General features: G+C 46.1%; 1 protein-coding gene across 4 annotated transcripts in view; it reads left to right on the forward strand.

Moving 5' to 3' along the window:
• SACM1L (SAC1 like phosphatidylinositide phosphatase) overlaps window positions 1-25,487 on the forward strand; it is a 1,165,903-nt gene that overhangs the window by 1,102,078 nt on the left and 38,338 nt on the right. For 2 of the 4 annotated variants that reach the window (XM_069613355.1, XM_069613354.1), the window contains exon 19: window positions 22,256-22,313. The exons of the other annotated variants lie outside the window; for them this stretch is intronic. In XM_069613355.1, coding sequence (XP_069469456.1) covers window positions 22,256-22,313 — 58 coding nt within the window. The remainder of the gene's footprint in view (window positions 1-22,255; window positions 22,314-25,487) is intronic. 4 annotated transcript variants of the gene reach the window in all.

A 25,487-nucleotide genomic window follows, 5' to 3' on the forward strand; every position in this document is an offset into this window, starting at 1 on the left:
AGTGCTTTCCTTTTTGTGGTGGATTTCAAGTCTGTACGTGTCTTGGCTTCTGGTGGTGCACTGTCCACCGCACCTTTCTGGTGCCAGAGACCCTGGTAACACATGAAGTCCCTCACATGCCTGCTTCTCCGACAATGGTTTCGGTTCCAGGATAGCATTCGAGAGCTTTTTGCAGTTCTCAAGCAGTGAGTCACAGGCTCTCCTTTGGTGTACTTACAGAGACGACTAGCTAAGAGGGAACTCTTGGCAGCAGTTGATAGTAGTCAGGGATGCGCATCAATCTCCTGGAGCACCAGGCCATTGGGTTCTCCCTTGTTTCTTTGCCTTCATCTGTGCAGAGCAGTTGTGGCCCGATTCTGGATGACACCATGGCCATGCATTACCTCTCAAGAAGTGAGGTTGTGGGCGTTGCTGCTTTGGTAGGGAAGCTGTGAAGCTATGCTTCTGGAGAACCTTTCTGTTTGTAGCCTTAAGCAAGCGTTTGCTGGTCACCCCTTTACTGCAAATGTCAAATGAAAGGGAGCAGAGTTCTGCACCAGGCAATTCTCTAACCAGGGCTCTTTCTTCAATATCCAAATTGCCAGTCAGTTTTGTGGGGTGTAATTCTCCCTGTTGGGTTGTCTGGGGGCAAATTGATTGTAGAATAGAACTTTGATCTCCTCTGTGCATTTTCCCTGATTGTCGCACACTGATCCTCAGCAGACATAGGAAGTTCAGAACCACCCTCATTGTGATTGCTCCGGAGTTGGCTTAGTGAACGTGGTACCCAGAACATATGTGGGCATTTCTATGTGTACTTCCAAGCACCCCTGCCACAATTGGACCCTCGCCCCCAGTTGGGAAGGTGGGTTCTCAATTCGAGTCTAAGCAAACGCAGGCGTCATGCTTGGCTGCTGAGAGGCTGAGGTAAAAACAGCAGAACCCTTCTGACTCTGTCCAGAATGCGCTCCTTGCTGCCAAGGAGCCAGCTACCCAGTCCATCTAAGCCTGCAAGTGATGTACATTCTCTGACTCTGTGCTGTGGAAAGGGTCTGGAACTTTGCCTTGTCCAACCTCTTCTGTTCCTGATTGTCTGCTGCCTTTGGCCCATGACCTACATATGGGTACTGTTAAGGGCTGCTTGGCTGGTATTTTGGTCATTAAGATAACTCCTAACCAAGGCTCTTTATTCTATATCCAAATTGCGAGTCGGTTTTTGTGGAGTGTAACTAACAAGTTTCCATCAAGCCATTTTGTTCTTCCTCTGGGATTTGAACCTTTGGACATTTTTGATGTCTGGGGTGTTTGAGCTGTTGCATGCATGCCCTTTAAGGGTGCTAACCTTTAAAGTGTTTTTCATGGTTACGACTACCGTGTGCCAGGTGAATGAGCTCCATGCTTTTTTCTCAAAACTCCTTAAATCATCTCCTCCAAGGAAAGCGTGGGTTTGCGGGTGAGACAAATCTGAATTCCCATGGCTGTCTCTGATGTGAGGGGTAAGAAATGCAAAGTACTTCCCTACCTGTCCAACTAAAGCTTAAAGGAAAATGGTCTAATATCCAAGCATATCTGTTCTTCACACTCCTACATACAACAAAATCATACGTGGATTATGGGCCTATTTAAACTCCAGGAAGTAACAGTTGTATTCAAAACAGAAATTGTATAACCACATGTCCATGTCATCCGGGTCGGATCCCCTTCCCCAAAATCAATTCAGGATGTTCCAAATCAAAGTCAAATCAAGAAAGTTCTTTTCAATAGCAAAGTTCCACTCCACGTATGACACAATGTTCCTTTCAGACCCTAAGTCCTTCACTTGGTAATTGGAATACCTTATTTTTCAAACCGGTTTCTTCACTCCTCAAAACAATTGTCAAAGTTTCCACATACTCCTGCTTGATAAATAGAAAGACTGTATTCAATATAATGATCTTCTTTGAATAACAATCACTTTAACTCAAATCACACTTCTTCTTCATAAGCAAACAGTTTTGTCAGGATGATTTTTCAACAGTTCATCATAACACATTTAGTGGACTTGCCACTTTCTTTCCACTGCAACCTTCTACCACAATGCAGTACTTCAAATTGTCTTCTTCCTGGTCCACTTGCCTGCCAGGACTAACCACTGGTTGTCCTTTCCTGGTGTTCTTGGCTGCCAGGCCAAAACTCCTCCTACTCCTACTAGTACTCTCTGGTGAGGTTTGTTTCAGATTTTACACACTTAAATTCTCAATGGTGAAAGTAAATCAAAAACTTCTTCTTGGATAAGTCTTTTGACTTTCAACAACAACAATGGGTTTATAACTTCTTTCATAAGGATACAGCACACATTGGCAATGGCTCTCACACAGATTCATTTTCCACAGGCAATGCAGGTTACATTTCTATTCCTCTTTGATTCACATACTGAGGGCTTCTCTCCTGCCATACTTGGTTTCCTTCTACATCACCAATTAACTGCTGGTAATGTAGTTTACACTGTTTCCTCTCCAGGTATCCCTTATTATATCATTTACAATTCCCTTTCTTTGGTTCAGGCAATGCTGGTTATATTCTTCTCTAAAAGGTAATCTAGATTAGTCATTTTGTTAGAATATTTTTCCCTTTTTACTTTGGCAGTGGTTGTCACAATTATCTTCCACTCGGGCGCTCTTAAACATGAGTTGCATCCAGAATGCTTTCATTTAAAAGTTTGGCATTCAACAGCTTTACTTTGATACAGCAGTCTTATTTCGGAGCGCCAGCTGGGTTACCTATCGAAGGCCAACTCATTGGTCTTTCTTTGCCTCTCGGTTGAACCTGCGCTTTGGTTTCTTCATTCGACAGGATTGTCCGGTCGCTTGGCAGCTCCGGTAACACTCCCGCTGCTTACGCCTCTTGGACAAGGGAGCGTTTTCTGCTCAGCTCATACTTTGGTGAATGCCAACCTCCGGAGTTGGATGCAGAACTAGGAGAGCTTCTCTCGCTCCCACAGGACATCTATTCTTTGTTCCGCTTCCCACTGCGTGTCCACTACATTCAGGATTCCAGATTTCTGTCACTCTGTCAACGCGGCGTCCTGCTGCTTCCACTGCTTCTCATTGTCCTGCACCTGAAGGGCATTTAAATGTTTAAAGGTCCCACTCAAGTATGGGTCATTACAACCACTAGACTGCACACTACAGTTCTGCAACTCTGAGCTCCTCTTCCTTGTCTCAGTACCCAAGAGGATTACAGGTCTTGAAGTCCCTAATGTTTTTTTTTTTTTTTTTACCTCATTTAGTTCACCGTGTTTTACTGATTTATAGAATGTACATTTAGGGGAGATTTCCAGAGGAATGAATGGTTGATTCTTAGTTTGATAGTTCAAACAAAATGTAGAATTATAACTATTAGAAATAGCTGTAGTAACTCCCTGACACCTATATATTATTCCCATGTTTATTCAAAGGGTTTCACAACTGATATTTTGGTTAGTTTTGGGATGACATCACGCCATTAGGTATTCAAGCATTTGAGAAATGTCATCCTCCGAAGAGGATGAATACCACGTCTCTCCTAAGTCATATTCCCTTGGTGGCCTTTTCTTCCCAGGCCATCCACCCGGCTAATAACTCCCCCAGCTTTAGGATCAGGTAGAGGCTGCCTTCCTCTGGCCACCTGGGAGGAGACTTTAGGCTGGGATTCTGTGAGTACTCTGAAGGATTCATCACACAGACCTGCACCTTTCATATAGGATTCATATTCTGGTGTTCTACCCTCTACCTCATCCATCTAAGATGAAGGAAAGGTTTCATAGTCTGGGCCCTGGAAGGGCAGTAAATCTCTTGGAGGAGAGACATCAGAAAGGCCAGCTAGCTCTTTATTGCCTTTGTTGGTGCTTGATTCAGCAGAGTTTTTATCAAATAGAGCTTGTCCAGGTGAATTGTGCTATGCTTTTCTGAATAGAACTGCCTGGCCAACAAGCAGGTGCTTGTAGGTCCCGTGGCTCATTCTACCAGAGGCCCAGTGGCTAATTCTTCTTTGCAGAGGGGTGTCTTTGTTGTTGACATAGGTCAGGGCTGCAGGGGGTTTGATGTACTTGTTTGCCATACACTACTGCCTAGAGTCCGTATCAGGAGTTCTGGAGGCCTTCCTTGGGCATTCAAAGTGCCATGGTTTCTTGGTGCAGTTGATGGTGCCTCACTCTCCTCCCTCTTCCAGGTTCTTATCTGTTGGTGCGGGGAAAGCAATCCCCTCCAACAACAAATCACTTCCCTCCAATAATGTTCTTTCTGATACTTAGTCCTTCCTCCCACAGATTCCACTTTGCCCTCTTAGCCTACGCCTCATGGAATGTTTGTGCTGTTTTGCAGTTCCCTAGCTTGTCAGTGCATGGAAATAAAATGCCAGACTGAGGTATGGGGTGCAGCCAGCTCCAGATATTCTACTCGGGTCATGAAATCTGGAGGTATGGGTGCCAACACCTCAAAGCAGAGCAGACTGGCAGCTGCAATCCACCAGCTGATGGCTGCAAACGTTTCCAGACCCAATCCCTCATGTATGTCCAGCCCCACCTGCGCCAAATATGTGTACCTTCTTAGGAGTTCAGTATTTTATCTCTGCTTGTGGGGAAACTAACACTTTTTGTACAACATGGTTTGACTTAAAATCTTGCAATTTACTGGCACCCTGAATGACTTTTGAGGCCTGGGTTTGTTTCTGCTACTACTGGTCTCCTTACTCTGGTTCTGCAAGTCCTGGTTCTGTGAAGCTTACCCTGTGCATGTTGATTGTGGCCTCAGGACCCTATGCGTGGATTTCGTTTTAGGCTTGGCATTGTAGAGTCAGTTATGTAATTGGTCCGGTGTTTCAGGAGCTTGTACTCCCTGAAAGGTTAAACATGTAGAATAGAAGGTCAGTTGGACCTTTTTCTGATTGATACCTTCCTCCAAAGGCCCCTCATCTTTACGATACCCCCCAGATGCTCACTGGATCTAGAAATAAAACATTGACATCAAAAGTGACATACCAGCCATATGAGTCATTTGAGCCTTCTTACTAAGTTCCTTTTTCCACCAGCCACAGACCTCATGCTGGGCACTGAACACTGTTTTCGGTTTCATACCAAACTTGTTTTACATCAAAGGCTTTGGGTGTCGAGCCTTGCTAGCATTGCAAATGGTCGTGATGGATTTGCACCAACACTGTTTTGACCTTGAAGTCTTTATCTCGATACTGACATTTACGTGTAATTTCAACCCAAGAGTCTCACCATTGGACATCACAAATGTGCACTGAACTAAACTGAAAGCTGCAAGTCTAGTTTGAGTCTCCCCGGCATCTGTGCCAATCGACAAATCTGTGTTCAAAGGGTTGGATTCTGGTTTTTACAGTTTCAAAGCATGAGGAGAAAATAAGTACAAGAAAGATGTCACGTTCGAGAGGTAGTCATTCTTCTAATAGTTTCCTTTTCACACAGATTCCTCATCTTAGACATATCTTCCCCAGCATCAGCTGTCTTCTGAAACATTTTCAGCCACCAGGGGATGCAGTACAACACTGCGTTGGCTCCAATCCACTGAATGTGATGTCATTGGCAGTATATGTGGAGCTGGCACTGCCCTGTATAGTTTCCTTTTTTTCTGTGCCCCTAATATACTGCTTTGGTATGCTGCTAACGTTTTTTGCAATTTTTATTTATTTTCCTTTTCTTTCTTTTACTAAGTCATTCCTAATACCCTGAATGCTTCAGGCTTTAACCGCTGCAAAGACTTTGGGAGGCAGATGTCTGTGTGAAACCCTCCCAATGTATATGTCAACTACCTTGGGGAGGAGCCTAACCTAAATGACTCTGGCTCCTGCCAGTCTATACATTCGAAGCCCAGCTAAGAGCATGCTGCTAAACTCTACACCTTCCTCAACAATAGGGGACGAGGACAATGTCACTCACTGACCAAGAAGGCACACATCCATGAGGAACAGCCACATGAAGACTGCTGTTCTTCCCTGAGGTAGAAGATGAAATACAACAAGAGACCCCACCCTCCCAGTGGCACCGCAAAGCAGCACTCTTCATCTTTAAAGCAGATTTGGCACTCCAGTACTAGGGAGGCTCATGACTCCTCTGAAGAGTCACCACCTACACTCAAGGTAGTCACTATCTCTTTCACTCCGGCCCAGTGTGAAGCCTTCCAGCTGATGCACGACTACTTCGTCATCCCCCAATGTTGTTGGTGTAGCCAGGCCCCACTGCACTTCTTCAAGCTGGCAGAAGCACCTCATCAGGCTGCAACTGCACGCCATCTGGCTCGGTATGTCCCACCTGTGGAGACTGCTTCCTTCTAACACTGTTTAGCTCAGCCTTCGGAAGTCAAAGCCACAGCACCAGCTTCACCTCACTGAACTTTGCTCTGGTTTCCAAGAGAACATTTCTAACAAAGATGGACAAATATTTGAGTAGGTTGATCCCATTCAATATGGGTTGTTACCAGGTCCAGATTATTAAGTTCTCCGGTCATTGCATCAAATAACAAAGCATCGACAGACCATACCATGGAAACAAATGCATCGAAAAAAACATTGAATGCATTTTTTAAAAATGATAATGGGTTTAGTTTAGTAAAAATGTGTTTTAATGTTTTAAAAAAACAAGGGTTGAGGGGGAACCCCCATTAGATGTTTTTTTTTTCTATGCTTTTTTTGTCAATGGGTATGGTTGTCGATGGTTTGGCTGTCGATGGAATCACTAGGAACCGATTAAACATGGGGCCAACGGGTTGTTTGCAGCAGGTCCCCCTAATTACAAAGGACCCCCCATCCCTGATGCAGATGAATTTCACACCTTTGCTTTTTAATTGTTAGTTGCAGTTGCATTTCAGTTTGGGAGACATACCCATGCAGTTATCTGCCATTAAAAGCATGTTCGGTTCATTACATATATGTTATTTGAACTGACTGAACATTAAGTGCTCAGTCTGCTGTCATGCTTTGTAGTACACAATTCTTCTGCAAATGGAATGGGTCTTTTTCTTAATGTGATACTTTAAGTGCATGTGAAGAGGCTGTCAAACTGTTATAAACTGTACTACCCAAGACGACATTGCTTAACATCACAAACTTGGAAGGGCAAATTGCAAGAAATCAATTTACTTTTTGTACATTGCAAGTGAACTGGGATGGGGTAAATGACAAACAGCAAACTTAAAGGCCTTTTTATTAGCAGCATGCATCATGCGTGGTCTTCATGCAACCTATCTTGCTACCGGTCAGTACCTCTGCTGTCACATTCCCTAAAGTACTATTGAGAAGAAAACCCATCTCTGCCAGGAATATTTGCTCTCTGCAGTCATTTTATGTTTTCAATGATAAAAATGTAATTTGTGTGGTATTTTAAGTAGATTGGTTTTGAAGCAATGCAGGTCCTGTTTAATTCAAGAAATGCCTGAAAGTGCTATATATATATGGGGAATCTTTTAACCAGCTATATATTTAGCCGTTGTCCACAATAATGCATTTTCATGGAAAAAGATTCAGGCCTCTGGGAGAGGTGTCCGAAGGATAGTTTCTACACAACACAGCACCCTGGGCCAAACACTAGAATGCATCCGCATACTGGGAACCCTGCACTGCAATCCATCCCCAACATTATACAAGCATTGCAATGTAAACAAAAGCTAGTTTTATTAGCTTGTAATTAAAGTACATGAAAGTAATAGACAGAGCAAAGTTGCCACCAATGTTGCAAATAAGAATTCACTTTCATTATTGCATGTTGTGGTACACCAGATATAGAAAAACATGATTCAACCAGTTCTTTTGACAAACTTAAAGAATAACCTTCTTTATCCCCTATAGCTAAGATGAATTCCCTATGCTACAAAAGAATAAACTGGTGCTAGTCAGGATGTCTCAAAAAAAAAAAGTCCTCGGTCCAAAACATAATCGACCAGAAAGAAAGAAGATGGAAAAGAAACATAAGCTAGTGCTTAGTTTAAGGTTACTCCCCCACCCCAGGGAACGTTGGTGGAGGCTAGTTTCTGAAACCCACCCAATGGTGCATGAAGATTTTGAAGATTAAGTATGGTTTCTTCCCACCAAAAGCAATGTCTCTAAGTTAAAAGGAAACAAAATAGTCTTTCCAAATAGTGTCACTAAAAAGTTCTCTCAACAAGCTCTCTGCCAGGACCGGAGTGTTCTCCCGTCTGCCGGGAAAATGTAACTTACCCAGTGTAGTCTGGAAGTCAACTTCTAAGGATGCTCTTCTGAGGCTTTCTGGACGCTCTGGCTTTCCAACCGTGGATAGGCGGTGGGCTTCTCTAGCCTGGTTCAGTGCGTCTCTCTCGCAGTCTATGGGCATCTCTCACCTGGGCAGTTCCTTGGTTAGCTCCTCGCAGGCTATGGGGATATGGATTCCCTGTGGTTTCCTGGTTTCGGCCTTGTGTGCTATATGCTTCTCTCTTCAGCCTCTGGTGGGCAGTGGGCTTTTTCTGCCCAGTTCGTAGGTGCCTTTCATAGGCTATGGCTGTCTCTTGCCCCTGCAGTTCCTTGGTTGGCACTTTGTGGGTTGCAGGTCTCTCCGGCCTTCTTGGTTTCTTGATTAGCCTCTGTGGGCTAAGGGCGTCTGCGGCCCTTGTGGCATCTTGGTTCACCTGCAGTGGGCGATGGGTGTCTTCTGCTTATCCAGTTCCTGGTCCGTCCTCTCGCGTGTATGGGCTCCTCTAGATCTGGTAGTTTCTGTTTGCCCCCCCCATGGACTATGGGTGTGTCTCGCCCTGTGGTTCCTCGATTCACCCCTTGTGGGCTTCGGCCTTTGTGTTCTTCCCTCTGTGGGAAATAGCAGCCTCTCCATTACCATTTTCCTTCGCACCTGGTGATGGTGGGGCTCCCTGCTTCAGTGGTCCCTTAGTGCTTCAGGACTCTTGTCTTTGTCAGAGCTCCAGCCTCCTTCTCCCACCTCGGTGTGTGTCTTGCACAGGAATCCTCCCTTGCATGGCTCAGCCCACTTCCTGATGCTCGGCAGATGTCTTCCTCTTCAGGTCTGCCTTGGCTTCAAGTTCTCCTGTGGATTTTGAAGAAACAATCGATTGATCCTGGCATTCAGCGTAAGGTGGCACTAAATGCAGGTCAGAAACCCAGCCCCTCCCCTTAAAGTATCCCTGTTCATCATGGTCTTGGCCAGTCTCCATATAGCCTGTGTCTGACTGTAAGGAAACATTTCTTGTACCCAAAGGGTGGGGCGGGGGAGAATCGCCCCTAGTGGTATCCCACTTGCCCTGTCCCCTAGGGAGGATATCACATAGCGGGCTCACCTTCCTAGTTCCAATGAGAGGATTCCCCCTCAGTTTAAGGGACAAACTCCCTGGATTTGTCACAATGTATGCATTTGTTGTCTAAGGCAGGTCTTTTTTTGATTGATATTTTTTATGTATTTATTTATTTTCTACTTCATAGCTTTTGCTGCTGTTGATTAATCTGTTATTGCAATGATAATGCTCTTGAATGTATACTTGGTCGGAATAGTCGATCTTAATCTTTTATAACGCACTTAATACTGGAGACCAGTCTCTTAAGTTGCAGGACTGGGATTCGAGCCTCTGGTGCTCTGCGAGGTCTTGCTTCCAAGACAAACTCGTTGCCTCTGAGCTATACTCCCAGCGGTTATAGACCGTACATTTATTTATATCCGATTTGTTTTACTGTAACTCCTCTCAACAATCCACATTAACAGCTGTAACAAAGATATTCAGGGCGACCCAGGCATTTGTAAACAAATGTTTGTTGCATTGTATGATGAGGCAACAACCATAGGTTTTCACTATCCACAACCCATAATGGTTGCCTTTGTCAATAACTATAGTATAATAGACCATAATTGAGGCTTTTTTTTGAATAGCACATACTGTGTAGTAAATCACATTTAGGTAGTATCAATTTTCATAGGCAAAGCATAATGAGATTAAAGGTTTTGCCATTGTCGCGCACTTTGATAAAGTGGTGAAGCCGAGATTTTAGCTAATTCTGTAATTTAGGCACCAGACCACATATCTTCCCAGCTGTAGCTGGTACAGATGTGTGTTCATAGGAGCCTAAACACACCTTCTCTGGGTTTTACTGCTATACTGTAGATAGTTGGTGACAAGTAGAAAAAATACATACTAACGTCACCTGCTTGTAGTCATTATTTTGCAAAGCATGGAGCTTGTTATGCTTCTCTCCTGTTTCTAATGGCATAATGTTTGCATTACTTTTGGGACATCGCACAAACAATAGTGACTGCAAATTACCTACTCACAGCTGTCTCTCCACTCTTCTACTACTAATCACTCTTCATTTAAAATGCTCTGCTGACAATACCAAATAGTGTTAAACATGTTGATACTCTGTGCCATCCTGTTCTTTTCTTTGTACTTGAAATGGGAAGCAAAAAACCCTATGGCCAATAGGAACATGGCTCATAAATGAGTCTCGGAACTCTGGCTGGGAAACAGCTGATCCTGTGCCCTTAAAGTGCCTGCAGCTCAACCCACTGCCCCTAGAAATTCCTCTGGCTGTCCATTCGGTGCCCCTATGTAAAGAGACAAGATTATAAAAAAACTCCTTCGCCAACTGCATACACGCTTTTGTTCATCTTGGACCTTGGTTTTGAGTCGGTGTTGGGTCCAGCCAACAAAGCATTTTAATGAGATCATTGTACTGTAAAACCTCTTTGTGTTATGTTTGCAGCACTTTCCTAAAGCTGAAGTGTACCACAGCTCATCATGGGCCAATACAAAGAGTTGCTAACGCCAGAGGCACTCCTGTAAATGAGCTATCAGGAGTGTGCCTCATGTAGCATGGCCTAGTGAATGGGAGTGAGTTCTAAAGAGATGGAGTGGATGTCACGCCTTTCATTACAAACATAAAAGCTCTGCAGGGGTGGGCTCAATAGTCAACTGTGACTTTACCCTATCAGCTGAACCAACAAATTCACTACAAGTCTCCAACTTTGCTTTTTTATTTGGCATCGCAATTATAACATGTATGAATTTTACAAATGTTAGGAAAGACTTTTCTTTGTTTTGACTCCTAATCTGACTTGTTGGGGATTAGTCCAGTCTTCAGCCTTACTTTGCTTGCTGTATGCTCATTTTTATGAGAAACTGATCAGTCCACAAGACTATCAGGTATAAGAGACCTTTCAAGTGCTCCAGATCCGATTTTGAAGTATGAGTATTTTTCTCCCTGTTTTTTAAAGTTGGGAGTAAAATGAATTTTTAGGGAGTAAAAACAGAAGTTCCGTTCCCAATGGGAGTGTTTTATAAATGAGCACAAATATGTTCAACTGTAAAACAGAAATATTTTTGTGAGTATTACTTTGTTGCACCTAGTTATTCATGCAGATTAAAAGATGCATTTGACCTCTTCTGTAATTATAGTAGTTCTACCTGTGGTACTGCATGCACTACTGGTCCAATCACATCTGTGGAGCGGTTTGGATGAAAGAAGCATACTCTGTGTCCTCTTCCCATATTTTATTGGGAGTATTTGTACTCCCTATCTTATTTTTTGGAGAGTATTTGCCTGTTCTTAGACAGTAAAAGTGTTTGATACACCCCTTATCTTTAGGGCGGACTGTCTCTCTTTATGGATGTCTTCGATTTTTAAAGCTGCACATATCACCTTACAGTGAAGTGTGGTTAGGAAAGTTTGTATCCTTATAACTTTCTTTCTTTTGTAACTTGATTACAATTACAATGTGTCCAGGATGGGCTGGTGGCAGCAGATGGTTTTCTATTGTGTTTTGAAATGTTTATTTGTGCTCTTTTGCAATTACTGCACATGGCTACTAAGAGCTGTGTATATGGCTCAGTAGACTAATGCATCCACTACAGGGGCCTGCGTTTGACCTCATAGTCAGAGGTTCAATTCCCAGCAGGTCCACTCAGCCCTCCATCCTTCTGAGGTGGCTAAAATGAGTACCATTGAGTTGGGTAACAATAAAGAACTGTTATCTGTCAATAGCGCTAAGTTGACCCCCTAGGGATGAACGTGCACTCTACAAATGAACATGTTAGGTTAACTTATGTTAAGGGTGGCTAGCGCTCTAATATGGCCATGCCACAATATTTTAGCCTGTCATTTGTCCACATTGTTGTGTGGCCTTCTTCCTGCCCTCTTAAGTCTATAATTGCCATACATGGGAAGCCCTCTCCTGGGGAAAGCTTATGTGGTGTTCTGTGTGCAAGCCCGGATGTGGGGGATGGGGACTGGTTGGCCACAGTCCACATTCTGGTAGGCATCTACCTGAATGTCTGTTGTTGGGAAGATTGTGTGGCCAGTGACTATCCATGATTGGCTAGCCACTCCCAGTTTGAATGGTGCAGATTCTTACCATTGGTGGACATGGGCAAGTCTCCAGTCCAGATCTCGGATAAAAGGAAGACTCCTGCAGATCAGCTGGAGCCAAGACCCCCTAGGAAGAAGTGCAGCCTGCCGACTGTTAAGATGATATCTAGCATCTCGCATGGTGGACAGATTTTAGGAGGTCACCCTCAGTTTGATGAACAGAGAGCTCTGAAAGTTTAGCCAAACCCCACTAAAGGTACATGGATGACCAGTCGAGGCTTAGTCTCCAAGTGTGAGTGGGACCAGGTGCCCTCAATGAGTCCACACAGAATAGCACACAATAACTCAATTTAGATATTCAGTTATAAAGATGCAGTTATTTATTTTAAGCTTTCAGAACACACTTCAAAATGAAACTAACGGGTAGAAATATCCCACAATACTATATAATACAGATATATAAAATCACTGTTATGTTCACTTCTACTTCATCCAAAAACTCAACCCATTGGAAGGACCACCAGGGGGCGCAGCCGACATGGCTGCCTGAGCCTTCATCTTCCTTCAAGCCCACACAGGAATGACAGCGCGCGTGCTGTAGCCCAGTCCCATTTTAGAAATAAACACACATAAGAGAAGAAGACACGGTCGACGTCCAGCAGGCAAACTCTGAGGGGAAAACGGTGCAGGCATCCCTCCAAACACAGCCCTGACCGGCACACTCCTGAAAGGCCCCGTTGCTACGCTTAAGAACTTCTGAGTGTGTGGTACGCCTTGCCCTGTGCAAAATACAGTGGATTGCCAGGGAAGGGCAATAACAACTGACGCAGCGGGAGTGGGATCTCTCCACCCCCCCACCCAGACGAGTGACAAAGAAGGTGATCGGCCTGTACCGTTGATAGCAGATCAAGCTGCATGTAAGACAGCAATAGAGGCACAGCCCGGGAACTTTAAATGGGGAATACCCGGCATAAGGTCAGTGCCCAAAGAAAGCAAAGGAGATAAAAATGTGTGCCGACCGCATGAGAATATAAATGTGCAGTGAGCAGTGAACGTTGCGAGGTCTGGTTGCGCCTCAGAGGCTTGACTGCAAACTCCCCCCACCCCCTCTGCCCCACAGGCCACCCAAACACGCTCAAACAGCTTAGCGCATACCTTGTGGAAGGCCGCCGTAATGTACTCTGCAGGAGCAGAACCCTCCCCCCGCAGACGAGCTGCATGGACAGCGCCCTCACAGTGCAGTTGCAACCCGCCTGTTTGCAGGCACCAGGAGCGTAGTGAGATGCAAGACACAGAAACACCATAAGAAAAACGTCCTGCAAAGAGTCAGGGCTTGCAGCTGGGATTTGGGGGATAAAGATAAATATAAACACCATCTCGGTTTGGACTGCGCAGGGGTGGCAGCACGGAATCGAGGAGCACTTAGTGCCTTGCAGTAACCCTCCCCCCAGGCAACAGCACACAAAGGCGAAACAGTACTCCAACACCAGAGTAGCAGTGCACACACCGAGTCAAACACCAGATAGACCCTTACTCTTCCATCCCGGCTCCTTTCCTCCATATTGTATGGGCGTCCCTTCCTAGGGACGGGTGACTGAATCTTTTTCACCAGAAAAAAAAATCTTCCCCTTTAAATTTAGAGGCGCGTGGGGGTGCGGCCCAGGGAGCATGCGCTGCTGTGACTCCACCCTCAAGCACCACACCTCAGTCCCCTTTTCCGCTTCGACAGGAACGGGCCGAATTCACCAGCGCTCCTGGGTTTGGCTCTGGCCATGTAATTCCACGTGTGGATACTTCTTCTTTGTCTTCCTTTTTGTCATTCAGGTACTCGGTCCTCAGGCGTGACACCCCTCCCCGGCGCATGTTGACTTCTACAGGGTTCAGCAGGTTTCCAGCCTGCAGCGCGGACTCTTCCCAACTTCAGACCCCCACGCCCTCTGCCTACGTTGCCTTGGCCCAGACCACGGTTGGCAAGCTTGTTCAGCGTATGGCTCGCTGTCCTTGAAAGTGCTGAAGAACAGACTAGCCAGGTGGAAGGAGCTCTTCCAGAAGTCACCTCCAGAGGACCTCAAGAACTTCATGAAACATCGAAACAATCCCATGGGAGGGCCGATATTCTCCATCACACCCCGCAAGGGAGACTCCTTCCTAGGGACTCTCCCGCATGGGAGGGACCGGTCAGGTCCTTCTACCAGCACGTGCACCGAGGCTGCTGCAGCTACCAGCCTCTGGGCCGAGAGATCCTCGGATCCCCCCGGTGACAGTGTTGATGGGCCGGAAGTTTCTTTTACCGGGTCTGCACCCTTGTACCGGCACCATGGCTGGGGAGCTGCGCCCTAATACCAGCACTACGTCCGAGGGGGCGCCTAAATGCAGCTCTACCGACCCCCGGGTCGAGGGTGCCACACCTACCGAGCCTAGACCCGAGGAGCAGGGTAGGCCTTGTGATCCACACGCAAGCGTCTTGGACGAGGCTGTGCGCAGCGGGCTGAGCAACACGTTGCAGGCACATAGCAGGCAGCTCGACAAAATGGCCGCCGCGCCAGACCGAGGCACACGTCCAACGCCATTCCAGGAATTCAGGGAAGAACAAGTGTCAAGGTGGGACTGGCCTCAACCAGGTACGTGGTCTACAGCCTACCCCTCTTTTGCGTTGGGCAGCTTTCCTTTGCGTCCATATGGGCAGGGTGCGCAGCGGCTCTAGCAGCTCCCTGCTACCCCGTCAGCAGCCCCGACCACCTCCTCGGCCAGTGAAGAGGTCTTATTCGATGGGTGGCTTCCTTGGCCTCATGTAGTCACCTCGGATGGGGGTCATCCTCAAAGATGCTATTAGGGAAGTCCTTCCTGCAATACTAGCGGCACCACAGACGCCCCCGGCGCAGCCACCTCCTCCGGCTCCCCAGCCAACTCCTCATGAGCCTCCTCAGCCTCTGGCCGCAGTGCCTGTAACCCAGCCTCCGGCGCCAACTTCTCCTCCTCAGCGCGCCTCTAAATTTAAAGGGGAAGATGTTTTTTTTCTGGTGAAAAAGGTTTAGTCTCCTGTCCCTTGGAAGGGATGCCCATACAGTATGGAGTAAAGGGGACTATGGACTAAGAGTACATTATTCACTACGGTGAGTAACTTATAATTTGTCAACCACAGGCCATCCACCGTTCAGCCAGGCACTGAGCAGTGGCATGCATCACCAAACGCTGCATAACCGTGAAAGAGCGATCCACTTCCACTGCAGGCACCTGGCGCAGAGAATCAAAAAACCAAGGCAGGCACAATCCAGCAATTGCACGGAAACGACAGGGATTTTGCCGACCGAGCCCAAGCATGGCGACTCCACGCCCCCAACAGATTTGGCGGCAACTATACCAGGAGGGGGATCAAGAAGCATCCACGAAAGCAGACATCCGGCTACTCCTTGAAGAAATCGGGCAAATAAAGAGCAGCATGGCTACTACAGTCACAGCCCTGCAGGACAGAGTCAACAACAAAATCAGAGGACAAGGTAGAAGCTCTGGAAAACTACCAACTGTCGAGTGACCTGGTATAAATTAAGGCAGAGGGGCGCTTCCAGGATCTGGAGCAGAGAAACTTTGACTTGGCAGTCAAGGTTGATGACCTCGTGAATCGTGAGAGGACATCCAATATATGCATACAGGGCCTAAAGGAGTCACAGAATGAAACCCGCATCAAGCCAGGAAAGGCAAGTGAAAGCCTCCCTGTTCACCACCCCCCTGACGCCTGACCTGGTGTTTGACAGAGTGCATCCGGCAGAGCCCCATCAACCCCCCCCCCCCCTACCCCACCAAAATGGTGTGAGGGCGTTCCTAGCGAAATGCCACCACTATAGGCACAAGATGGAAATTGTGCAGCGGGCAAGGGAGCAGGAGCATATTGACTTTGAAGGTTTGCGTTTCAGAATCATCCAAGACCTGTCAGCAGTCACACTAGTCAAAAGGAAGGATTGTCATCCACTAACTACATGGCTACATGAACAAAGGATCCGCTATAGATGTGGCGTTTCCCTTTGCGCTATCCTTTGAACACTGCAATGAGGAATACTGGGTGGTAACTGCGGAAGAAGCAAACCGTGTGCTACAGGGCTTATCAGTGGGAGCAAGCCGAGTCGAGATGAGGAACTCACATCCTCCTCCGAAACACCCAGAAGACCAGAGGGCCCCTGGCCCAGAAGGGGGCGTGCCAATGGCTCGAGGAAGTTCAAAAGGTTCAATACTCCATGACTTGCTGTTCTCAAACTACTAGACATAAACTGACAATCTGGCATCCCAAGTCTTTGAGAAAACCAAAGCGTCCACCACAATGCAGAGGATGAAGACGTGTCTTTATTCTTTTCTTATCTTTCCTTTCCTTTCCAGACTGGGTGTTTGAGTGTTAACAAGTTGTAAGCGCCGAATTGAAGCAAGTTAGATATAGTTAACCAAGGAGTGGGTTTCAAGGTGTCCCCCTTAGTGTGGCCCTATGTTTTTTCTTTAGGGCATCTCCAGTTACAGGGGGTATTTTATTTTTCACCACTTTTTCGGTTAAGGGGTGGGAGTGGTGCTGGGCCTGGGGTAGGGAACGATTAATGGGTGAAGGGGGCTAGAGACCAGGGTACACGCTCAAAGACGAGCACATAACGCGTCCACATGGATGCCGCACCAGAAGGGAAACAAAGCACTCAAGAACCAGCAGGGCGCGCTCTGCGGGCGGCTTGCCCAATCTTCAGAGGCAAGCAAGAGCATTGCGAGGGCCCCGCACATCCCGATTTTTGGATGCAGTCAGAATGAGGGAGCGGCGCAGAGAAGAGGACAACTGTACCTGGGCCGTGTAGTGAAGGTACGTGTGCACCCTGCCAACCTGGGCTGGCAGCTCCTTGGGGGGAGGAGCACTTAGTAACAGCAAGGGAGTGCTGCAAAGAGGGTGTAGACACAAACCCGGCGCTTGGAGATGATTTGACCTCGTGATGGTCCCTGCTGCACTGTAACAGCAGCGCCCAAGAGAGCCAAAAGAAACTCTACTTGGCATCCCACTGAGATCATTTACAGGGGGAGTGCCTGCATATACCTGGCCCAAGAGGTGGTACTGAGGGCACGGCCCCTGCTGGGTTGGGCCTGAAGAGGGCCGATAAGGAACTATAAACTACCTGAAGGCAGTAGTGACAGGAGGAGCGAAAAGTGCAATCTCAGTGTGAGGAACAGGGTAAGAGAAGGCCCCAGTGTGTATGTGCAGGAATAGACTAAAGAGTTGTCAGCCATCCAAGGGGATAACACCTACTACACTACTACACCAGCACCACTATATCACAGCTAACAAAGACCCAACATACTTCAGTAAGGATGCAAGGTGTAAGCTGTCCAATAGGCTAAGAGTGGTACTGCCAGGGCTCATACACAGCGGCCAGGTAGGCTATGTGAAAGGGCAACAGGGTTCCGATAACATCCGCAAGACTTTGGACCTTATAGCATCTCAAGACGTGGCCTCACCCTAATCTCGGTGGACGCTGAAAAAGCATTCAACAGAGTTGAGTGGCTGTTCATGCTAACAGTGTTGCGGAAATCCAACCTGGGCACACGCTGGATTAGAGGAGCTAAGGCTCTATATTGCAACACGAAAGCAAAAGTAGTGATTTAACGGTGTGGCAACTCCCCCTTTTGCTTTGAGTCGGGGGATGAGGCAAGGCTGTCCCCATCGTCTTTAATCTTTGCATTGGTCATGGAACCTTTAGCCCAAAACATCTGGGAAAACGCTGTAATTACTGGGATCATTAAATTCGGGAAGGAATACAAGCTGGCGCTGTTCGTAGACAATGTCTTGGTATATCTGACTCACCCAGCTCGGTCCATCCCTGTTCTCACCACAATTGCCGAATACGGGACCCACTTTGGTTTTCATGTTAACCTAACCAAGACCGAGAGCCTCCCCTTCAAGAATGGTTGATCCCTCCCAGAAGATCTATTAAGATGCTGGGGCCAGAAGCAAAAGTACGAAAGTATTCGATATCTGGGAGTGATCATAACAAGGCGGCTAGGAGACCTTTATTGGCCAATTATGCCCCGCTTTGGACAGCAATTTAAAAAGACATAAAAAATTAAGCTGAAGCTCTCATGGGCAGGTAGGTACACAACGATTTAAAATGAACTTTCTTCCACCTCGCCTCTTCCTTTTTCAATCGCTCCCAGTGGTGCTTCCAGATACATTTCATGCTAAAGTGAAACACTATCTGCTGGCCTTTCTGTGGGAGGGGAAAAGACCCTGCATTGCCTACAAAACAATGATCCTTCCAAAGGACAAACTGGGCATGGCGTATCCAGACATACTTAGTATTACAGAGCAGCACAATTTTGTGTGTTGCTGGACCATCTGAGAGAATCAGGGGGAAAGCAGTGGGTTCACCTAGAAAATGGGTATTTTACACCAGTTACACTGGGGGAATGCATACAGGTCCCCCAAAAATCATTGAGTGCGTGAACACCCAACCTTGACAGTTTTGTGGTCTCTCTGGAAAAATAAATCTGACGTGAGCGGCGTCACCACATGGCCTTCTCCCTTAAGCTGCATCTGGGCCCACCCAGTTAGACCTAATCCGCTTCCGACCACAATTTGAGCAGGGACTGGTAAGGGTGGGGGTCTTCTTGACCAAGGGGGAGGTAGAGAGTGCACAGCAGGGTCAGCAGATCCAGCCATTCGCAATACCTACAACTAAAAAGCGCATTGACAGATCCAAGGTGGAACAAACAGCCCCAGCGACAACTTAATCCATTTGGGAATGTGCTGAACACCCACCAGGCTTCCTGAGGGTTACCAGGCTTCCTGAGGGTTGATAGTGTAACTAGAAGAGTGCTTTGTTGGAAAGGGGGACATCTACAGTGGGAGAAAGACCGGGTTTGTGATGGCAACCTAGAGGCATGGGGTGCAGTCTACAGGGCGATCTGGAACTCCACAATCTCAGTCCAATATTAAATGCACAACAGTAGACTGCTCATGCAATGGCACCACACCCCCAGAAACTGGCGAAAATGTACCTGGGGATAAGCCCGTACTGTTGGCGGGATGTTCAATGGTTCGCCATTACTGGCACCAATGGTGGGAAAGCACCAAAGTTCAAACCTACTGGAAGGAAATCCTGGCCTGGATCCACAACATAGAGGGTATCGGAAGAGCATTGACCCCACTCTTGGTTTTGTTTGGAATTGAGCTTGTGGGTGACCAGTACATAGTGTTAACACATATACCCAGAAATCTTCTTCTAGCGGCTTGGGTGTGTCTCACGCTACAGTGGAAAGGAAGTCTGCTACTTACAAAAAGGGAATGACTGCGCGAAGCAAAAGAGATATGACATGGAATGTCTTACAGCATTACTATTCGAATCACACTTCCACATAGACAGATAGCCGTATCCCATGACAATTCGAAAGGCCGTCCAGACTACTGCTGTTGCAAATGCTGCACACCAAAAACAGGATGAACATTCCCCATGTGCTGAATCCTTTTGTTCCCTCACAATTTATTACAGGCGGGGGGTGGGGTAAGATTGAGGGGGAGGGGCGTGGATGGGTAAGGGAGAAAATGGGTTCCATGTCTTAAAATCGCAGCAAAAATTGATGTGTATACAAAATATTGTGGCAAAAATGCAGTGGTTTTGCCGCCACAATCATGTAAAGGATGCGGGGGGCACCCCCGGACACATACCATTTAAGGGGTGCGGGGGACACCCCTTCAGCCCCTGCACCCCTTAAATGGTATAATGGGGTACACCTTTACCGGGTCAAACCACAGTATTTCTGCTGCAATTTCTTTTACCAGCAACATTTTGGCCGCGATTTTATTACCTGACACAGAAAATGTACAGTAGGTTTAGAAAGTTCATGATTCATGGCTATCGTAAAAAGTCTCTCTGCCAGGTCCGAGGTTTGACTATCAGAAGGAAACTGAGAAGCTGCCTAAACAAGTATTATTGTTTTGATTTTACGGTTTCTTTTTGCTTGGTCTTTTATGTCTGACGGAAGCAATACAATGTAATGACCTACCTTATTTGTTCAAATTCAATAAAATACTATTTAAAAAATAAACACCAAACAATGCAGGTAAGTAATGAAGTAATGCTGATGCAGTAATATGATGGGAACCAGTCACAAGCGCGGTATCCTAACTTTAGAAGTCCAAACCCTAAGATGAGGGTGGGGGGGTCCTATACCCAAAAGTCACAGGGTCCAACCCATTGATTCTCACAAGTATGAGTTCTCTGTAAAAGGGATGCATTGGGCTTGTTGTGGTGATTAGTTTCAAACTATTTAAAAGTTCTAAAAGACTTTACCGAAGAATAGGTAAGTTCTCTCCTTTCCAAAGTGGAGTGGACTGGAGACAAACGCACACGTACCCAATGTTATCCTTTGGTGGATTGAGGGTGGGCGGGGACAGGCACACTGATGCTTACTTAGCCCCCTGACTCCCATTTTCCCAGATGTTATGGGTTGTCTGGGGGTCACAGGGGGCTTGATATTCCCATTGTTCCGTTGCAAGGTGCCCAAGTGTTGCAGGTTCGAGGATTCTTCCTGTCTGGTGCAACTGCAAGATGCAAAACCTGTCGGCGAAGAAATGTCTGTCTGGTGCAACTGCAAGATGCAAACCCTGTCAGCGAAGAAATGCAGAATCAAACGATGCAGGCCTTCTAAAGACACTTCACAGGATGGAGGAAGGAGAGTCTCGCGACGATCACCATTTGCAGGTGACGACGGTTGCCCTTCCTGTCGCAGTCACTGCAGCTGATCCAGGACCGGTTCCCTTGAAGATATGGGCAATATTTTTTAACATTACAGTTTTTGAGAGAACTTCTCTTTTAAGAGCTAGGCCAAACCACACTGCTCTACTGCTCTACTCTTACTCAGGCTTACTCATGAACTATCTCGCCCCCCCATCTCTCCGCCTTTCCCTCCCAGGTAAATTTAAAAGTTTGAGTCGAAAGTACACAGAGCAAGCCGCAAGTAGGAAGACCGGACAAAAGAGGAAATAATTGTTTGTACAAATGTTCTTCCGGTCAGCTCCCCCTTTTTACTAGAAGGGAAAAATCATGAAGATGCTAATGGACACCCATTAGGGCAGCAGTGATAGGCAAGTGCAGCCATGTGTGTTCGCTTTCATTGTCAAGTCCGCTCTTTAACTGCAACAGGGCTCCAGCGCTGCTGGTCTTGCTGACACCTCCCTTGTGCTTGAAACATTTCAGTATTGAAGAGGAGCGGAAGCACAGTATCTAAGGATTGAGAGAAAGCAGCAGCCTTTCCATTTGGCAGAAAATGAATCCATTGTAGCCATCTGATGCTTTCCCTGCAACACAAAGCGTCTGCATAATGATCTTCACTTGACATAGGTTTCTGACAAATGTGCTTATGTTTTTACTTTGCCAGAGACCTGAACCTACTTTGCTGGAGGCATAGTAACATGTTAATGCTAAAAGTGCACCCAAAGAACAGGTTAAAGTTCAAAATGTTAAATTGGACAAGAATACAAAGTTACAAATGTTGTTATGATAATTAATGCAAAGTATGTCCAGGTCTTTACAAAGTAAAAACATATTAACACTTTTTTAAATGTCATTTCCCATGAAGATTGTTTTTCCTTGATGGTTCACGTGAAAGGAGCAGGCAGGCAGATATACTGGCTATCGAACAGGATTAATTTCTTCTCCCTGTGTGTTATTAAAACATGAGATCATTATATATTTAAAAATTAAAATCAATGGGAAGGTAAGCGCATGCATTTGCTCTTCAAAGTTATTGTGCATTCAGTACAGAGGCCTGTTAAAGTAGTGGTGAGTTTTGGGAATTACTATGATTGTAAATGGTGGCTCATACTGTATGTAAACCATGTTTTTATTTCTACGTTATTCAGCCATGTTTGAGTTTCAATGTGTTGTGTAAGTTGAGTATCGCACATTTTTTGTTTGTCTTGTGTACATTCTAATGCGCCAAAAGTTTAATATTGATTTTCTCTCTCCAGCTACCTGTCATCATGGTCGTTGCTTTCTCCATGTGCATTATCTGTTTACTTATGGCAGGTGAGCGCTATGTCAAGGTTTGTGTCTTTTAGTTGCATGTCTATCCGCATAAGCATATAGATTTTGATCATTGATTGTAGTAGCTAAAAAAAACAAGAAATACATTGTTGTAATGTATAACCTTCGCTTACAGATTGCTCTGAATCCGTCCCAGGTGCATAGATCTATATAGATCTTTGAACAGTCTAGCTTAATCATTGGTGACATGGGTGCCAGTGGTGTTGAAAGTTAATTACCAGAAATGTATATGTAGGGAGTACAAAAGGCAAACCCCTTTCTGGTCCGCACCAACCATGTGCCTGGAGTCCAAACAATGCAAATGCATTCATATGGCTAATCCAGGCAGACAAGGTTGATGTCACATTTTCCCACTCCTCTGCCATGAGTAGATCTCAACCTGCTTCTTCCTCCTCTCCCCTGTCCCCTCTCTGTGGCATCATGACCCAAATCTTGCCACAACATCTGTAATTAAAATAAGAAATAAATCACAGGTCCAGTTCTAGGATTGTGTTTCTTATGTCAAAGCACCAATCTTCTTTGAGTTTAGGAAGTGTGCCTTGAGACTCAGACCCAATAGTACATATACAGATTCAATGATCTACAGAAGGTCATATTTCTGCAGAAGATGCAGGAACTACACTTTCCCTCCAACACTTCCACTTCAATAAACACTCAATGTTACTGTTATGGTGCAAGCACCTATGTCTCAAATGTTTCATTTGAACACCTTAGCGCCCTCTACTGTAGATCACATTTATCCGGGAGCTGTGCCACCACTCCCAGGTTCCACACTGGGATCAGGTTTTCACCTGTCTCAGTATTGCCCGGTGAGATTGCTCATCCTGCTTTGGAGGAACAAAGTCATCTTAGGCCCTGATGTGGCAACAGTCGTGGGGAGCTGGGATTGACTCTGACCCCAAAGCTGATACCAAATTCTGAATAAGAAGGTGCTTTCTACTTGTCATACTCGTGCAGTCTTCTCTTACCTGACCCAAACGGCTTGATTTGATTTGATTTTATTTTATTTTCCTCTTCCCCATCCCTCTGAAACGGTCCTGCTTTACCTCCTTGATGATTTGCAATGTATTTGTGACTAGAGGGAAGCCTAGTTCCTATTGAACGTCCTCTTACGTCCTCTTACTCGGTCTTTTCACTCCATCAACTCTGTCACATGCTTGTACCTCAACCCTGTAGGATGTGTTCCCCACCTCCAACTCCTTTAGCAGACGGCTCTCATTTCCTTCTCTTACCTGTCCTCTTTCTACCTCCCTCTTTCTGGTATTAAACCTCCTTCCTCCTCTTCACCCTCCCCCAGTAATGCAGATGACCTCGTTACTGTTATTCTCAAACCTCCTCTTCACTACTGATCCTATTTATCTCCTCCTTGATATTCTTCTCTAACACGTCCTTAATACTGATCCCCACCTTGATGTTACTTTCCCCAACCTCCTCTGATTTCACCCTCACCTCCTCTTGCTTTCCTTCCTTCCTTTCTTTGATTTCCTCTTCTCCTCCTTCCACTTATCCGTCTTTCTCCCTGTATGCCACTGGCTTCTCAAGCCTGCACTGCCTCCCTCTGACTCATTCTCCAAGCTCCCAGACCTCACCTACATGTCTTTTATCTGGGCCATGTCTGCCCCCAGCCTATTATATTCATGTGTGTGTAGTTTGCGTGCTGGACTTGGTACTCTCTACGTGGGCGGTACTCCTGCCTCCTAGCCTGCTCTAGTAACACTCCCCTGATCCCATGGACTAAGCCTTCTTAATGAAAGTCCTTCATTGGACCCCTAAATTGAGCATGTGTACGAGAGACCTACCGCTTGGGAGATGAACGCTGTGCAGCCCTCTATAGCTCTCTCCAGACTAAAGCATCATGCGAGTTAGCGTGTCTTCGCATACTGCAGTTTACATGCTTGTAACCTCACTGTCTCTATCTGTACCGTCTTGCCACAACCCGGATTATGTTTCCCTGTTTGTCTCTCATGGGTTATATACATCTGTCTCCTCTAAACTAGGGAGCATCACTTGTGGGGGTTTGGCATGTCAAAGCTTATTGTGACTGATCTAACTGTACAATGCAATGAATCCTGAAAGAGGTAATGTTCTATATCCTCATTTGGCCAAGTCCCCGGCTCCCTTTTTTGTTCTAGTATTGATGACTGGGAAACCTCCCCACACCGTGCAACACCCAGCCAAGCATCACACAGCTACTGCTGGCACCCAGCCCCTTGGCCACACCACCATTTTATTTGTTTTATTTATTACATTTTTGTAACGCCCAGACCCAGGGGTATCGCAGTGTTTGTACAGTATAAACGGATTTAAAGTAGGGTAACAGTCAGACGGTAAAAAGAGAGTGGAGCTGGAGGCAGGAGGACATGGTGAAAAATGTAATTAATCATATTATTAAAGAGCCAGGTCTTCATCAGTTTCTTGAACATGGTGTAGGAAGTTTCATCTCTGATGCGTTTGGGTAGAGAGTTCCAGAGTGCTGGGTAGGGACTGCAAAATGTGCACCTCCAGCTTTAGCCTTTTTGACTCTTGGAGTGATAAGAGCTATGCTGTTGGAAGAGAGTAGAGCATGAGAATGGTATTTCAGATAGATATTCGTGGTTAAGTGCAAAGGGGCAGTGTTGTAGAGGCATTGGTGTGCTAGTGTTAGTTTTGTAGCCTTGATATGGAGCCAATGGGATTCACGTCTGGATGTCGAGATGTGATCATGTCTGCACAGAGCTTTGCTTTGGAGAATTTGCAGCTGGGATAGGTTTGCTGTAGAGGTGCCCATGAAAGAACGTTACAATAGTCAAGTTTGCTAATAATAGCTTTTGCAAGCGTGAGGTAGTTGGTTGGGGACAGGAATAGCCTACTCGGAGAGATGAGTTTCGCTATGTAGGCTGTCGAGGATGCCAGAGCGTTGATGTGTTTAGTCATGTTAAGTTCTGCATCAAGATGGACCCCCCAGGGTGTTGACCTGTCGGAGTACTGGGATGACGGTACCATCAGTGGAGAAGGAGTAGGTTGAGGCAGGTTTGCTGAGACGGAAAAGGGGCACCCACAATCAGTAGTTCAGTTTTGTCATCATTCAGACAGACATTGTGGGTAGCCATTCAATTTTGGATGGTGGAATGCATTTTGTTGATGACGGTGTCCTCCGAGTGGTTTCTGGTGATGGGG

This window comes from Ambystoma mexicanum, chromosome 5p (genome assembly GCF_040938575.1).
Source record: "Ambystoma mexicanum isolate Mex_15411 chromosome 5p, UKY_AmexF1_1, whole genome shotgun sequence".
NCBI classification, from domain to species: Eukaryota; Metazoa; Chordata; class Amphibia; order Caudata; family Ambystomatidae; genus Ambystoma; species Ambystoma mexicanum.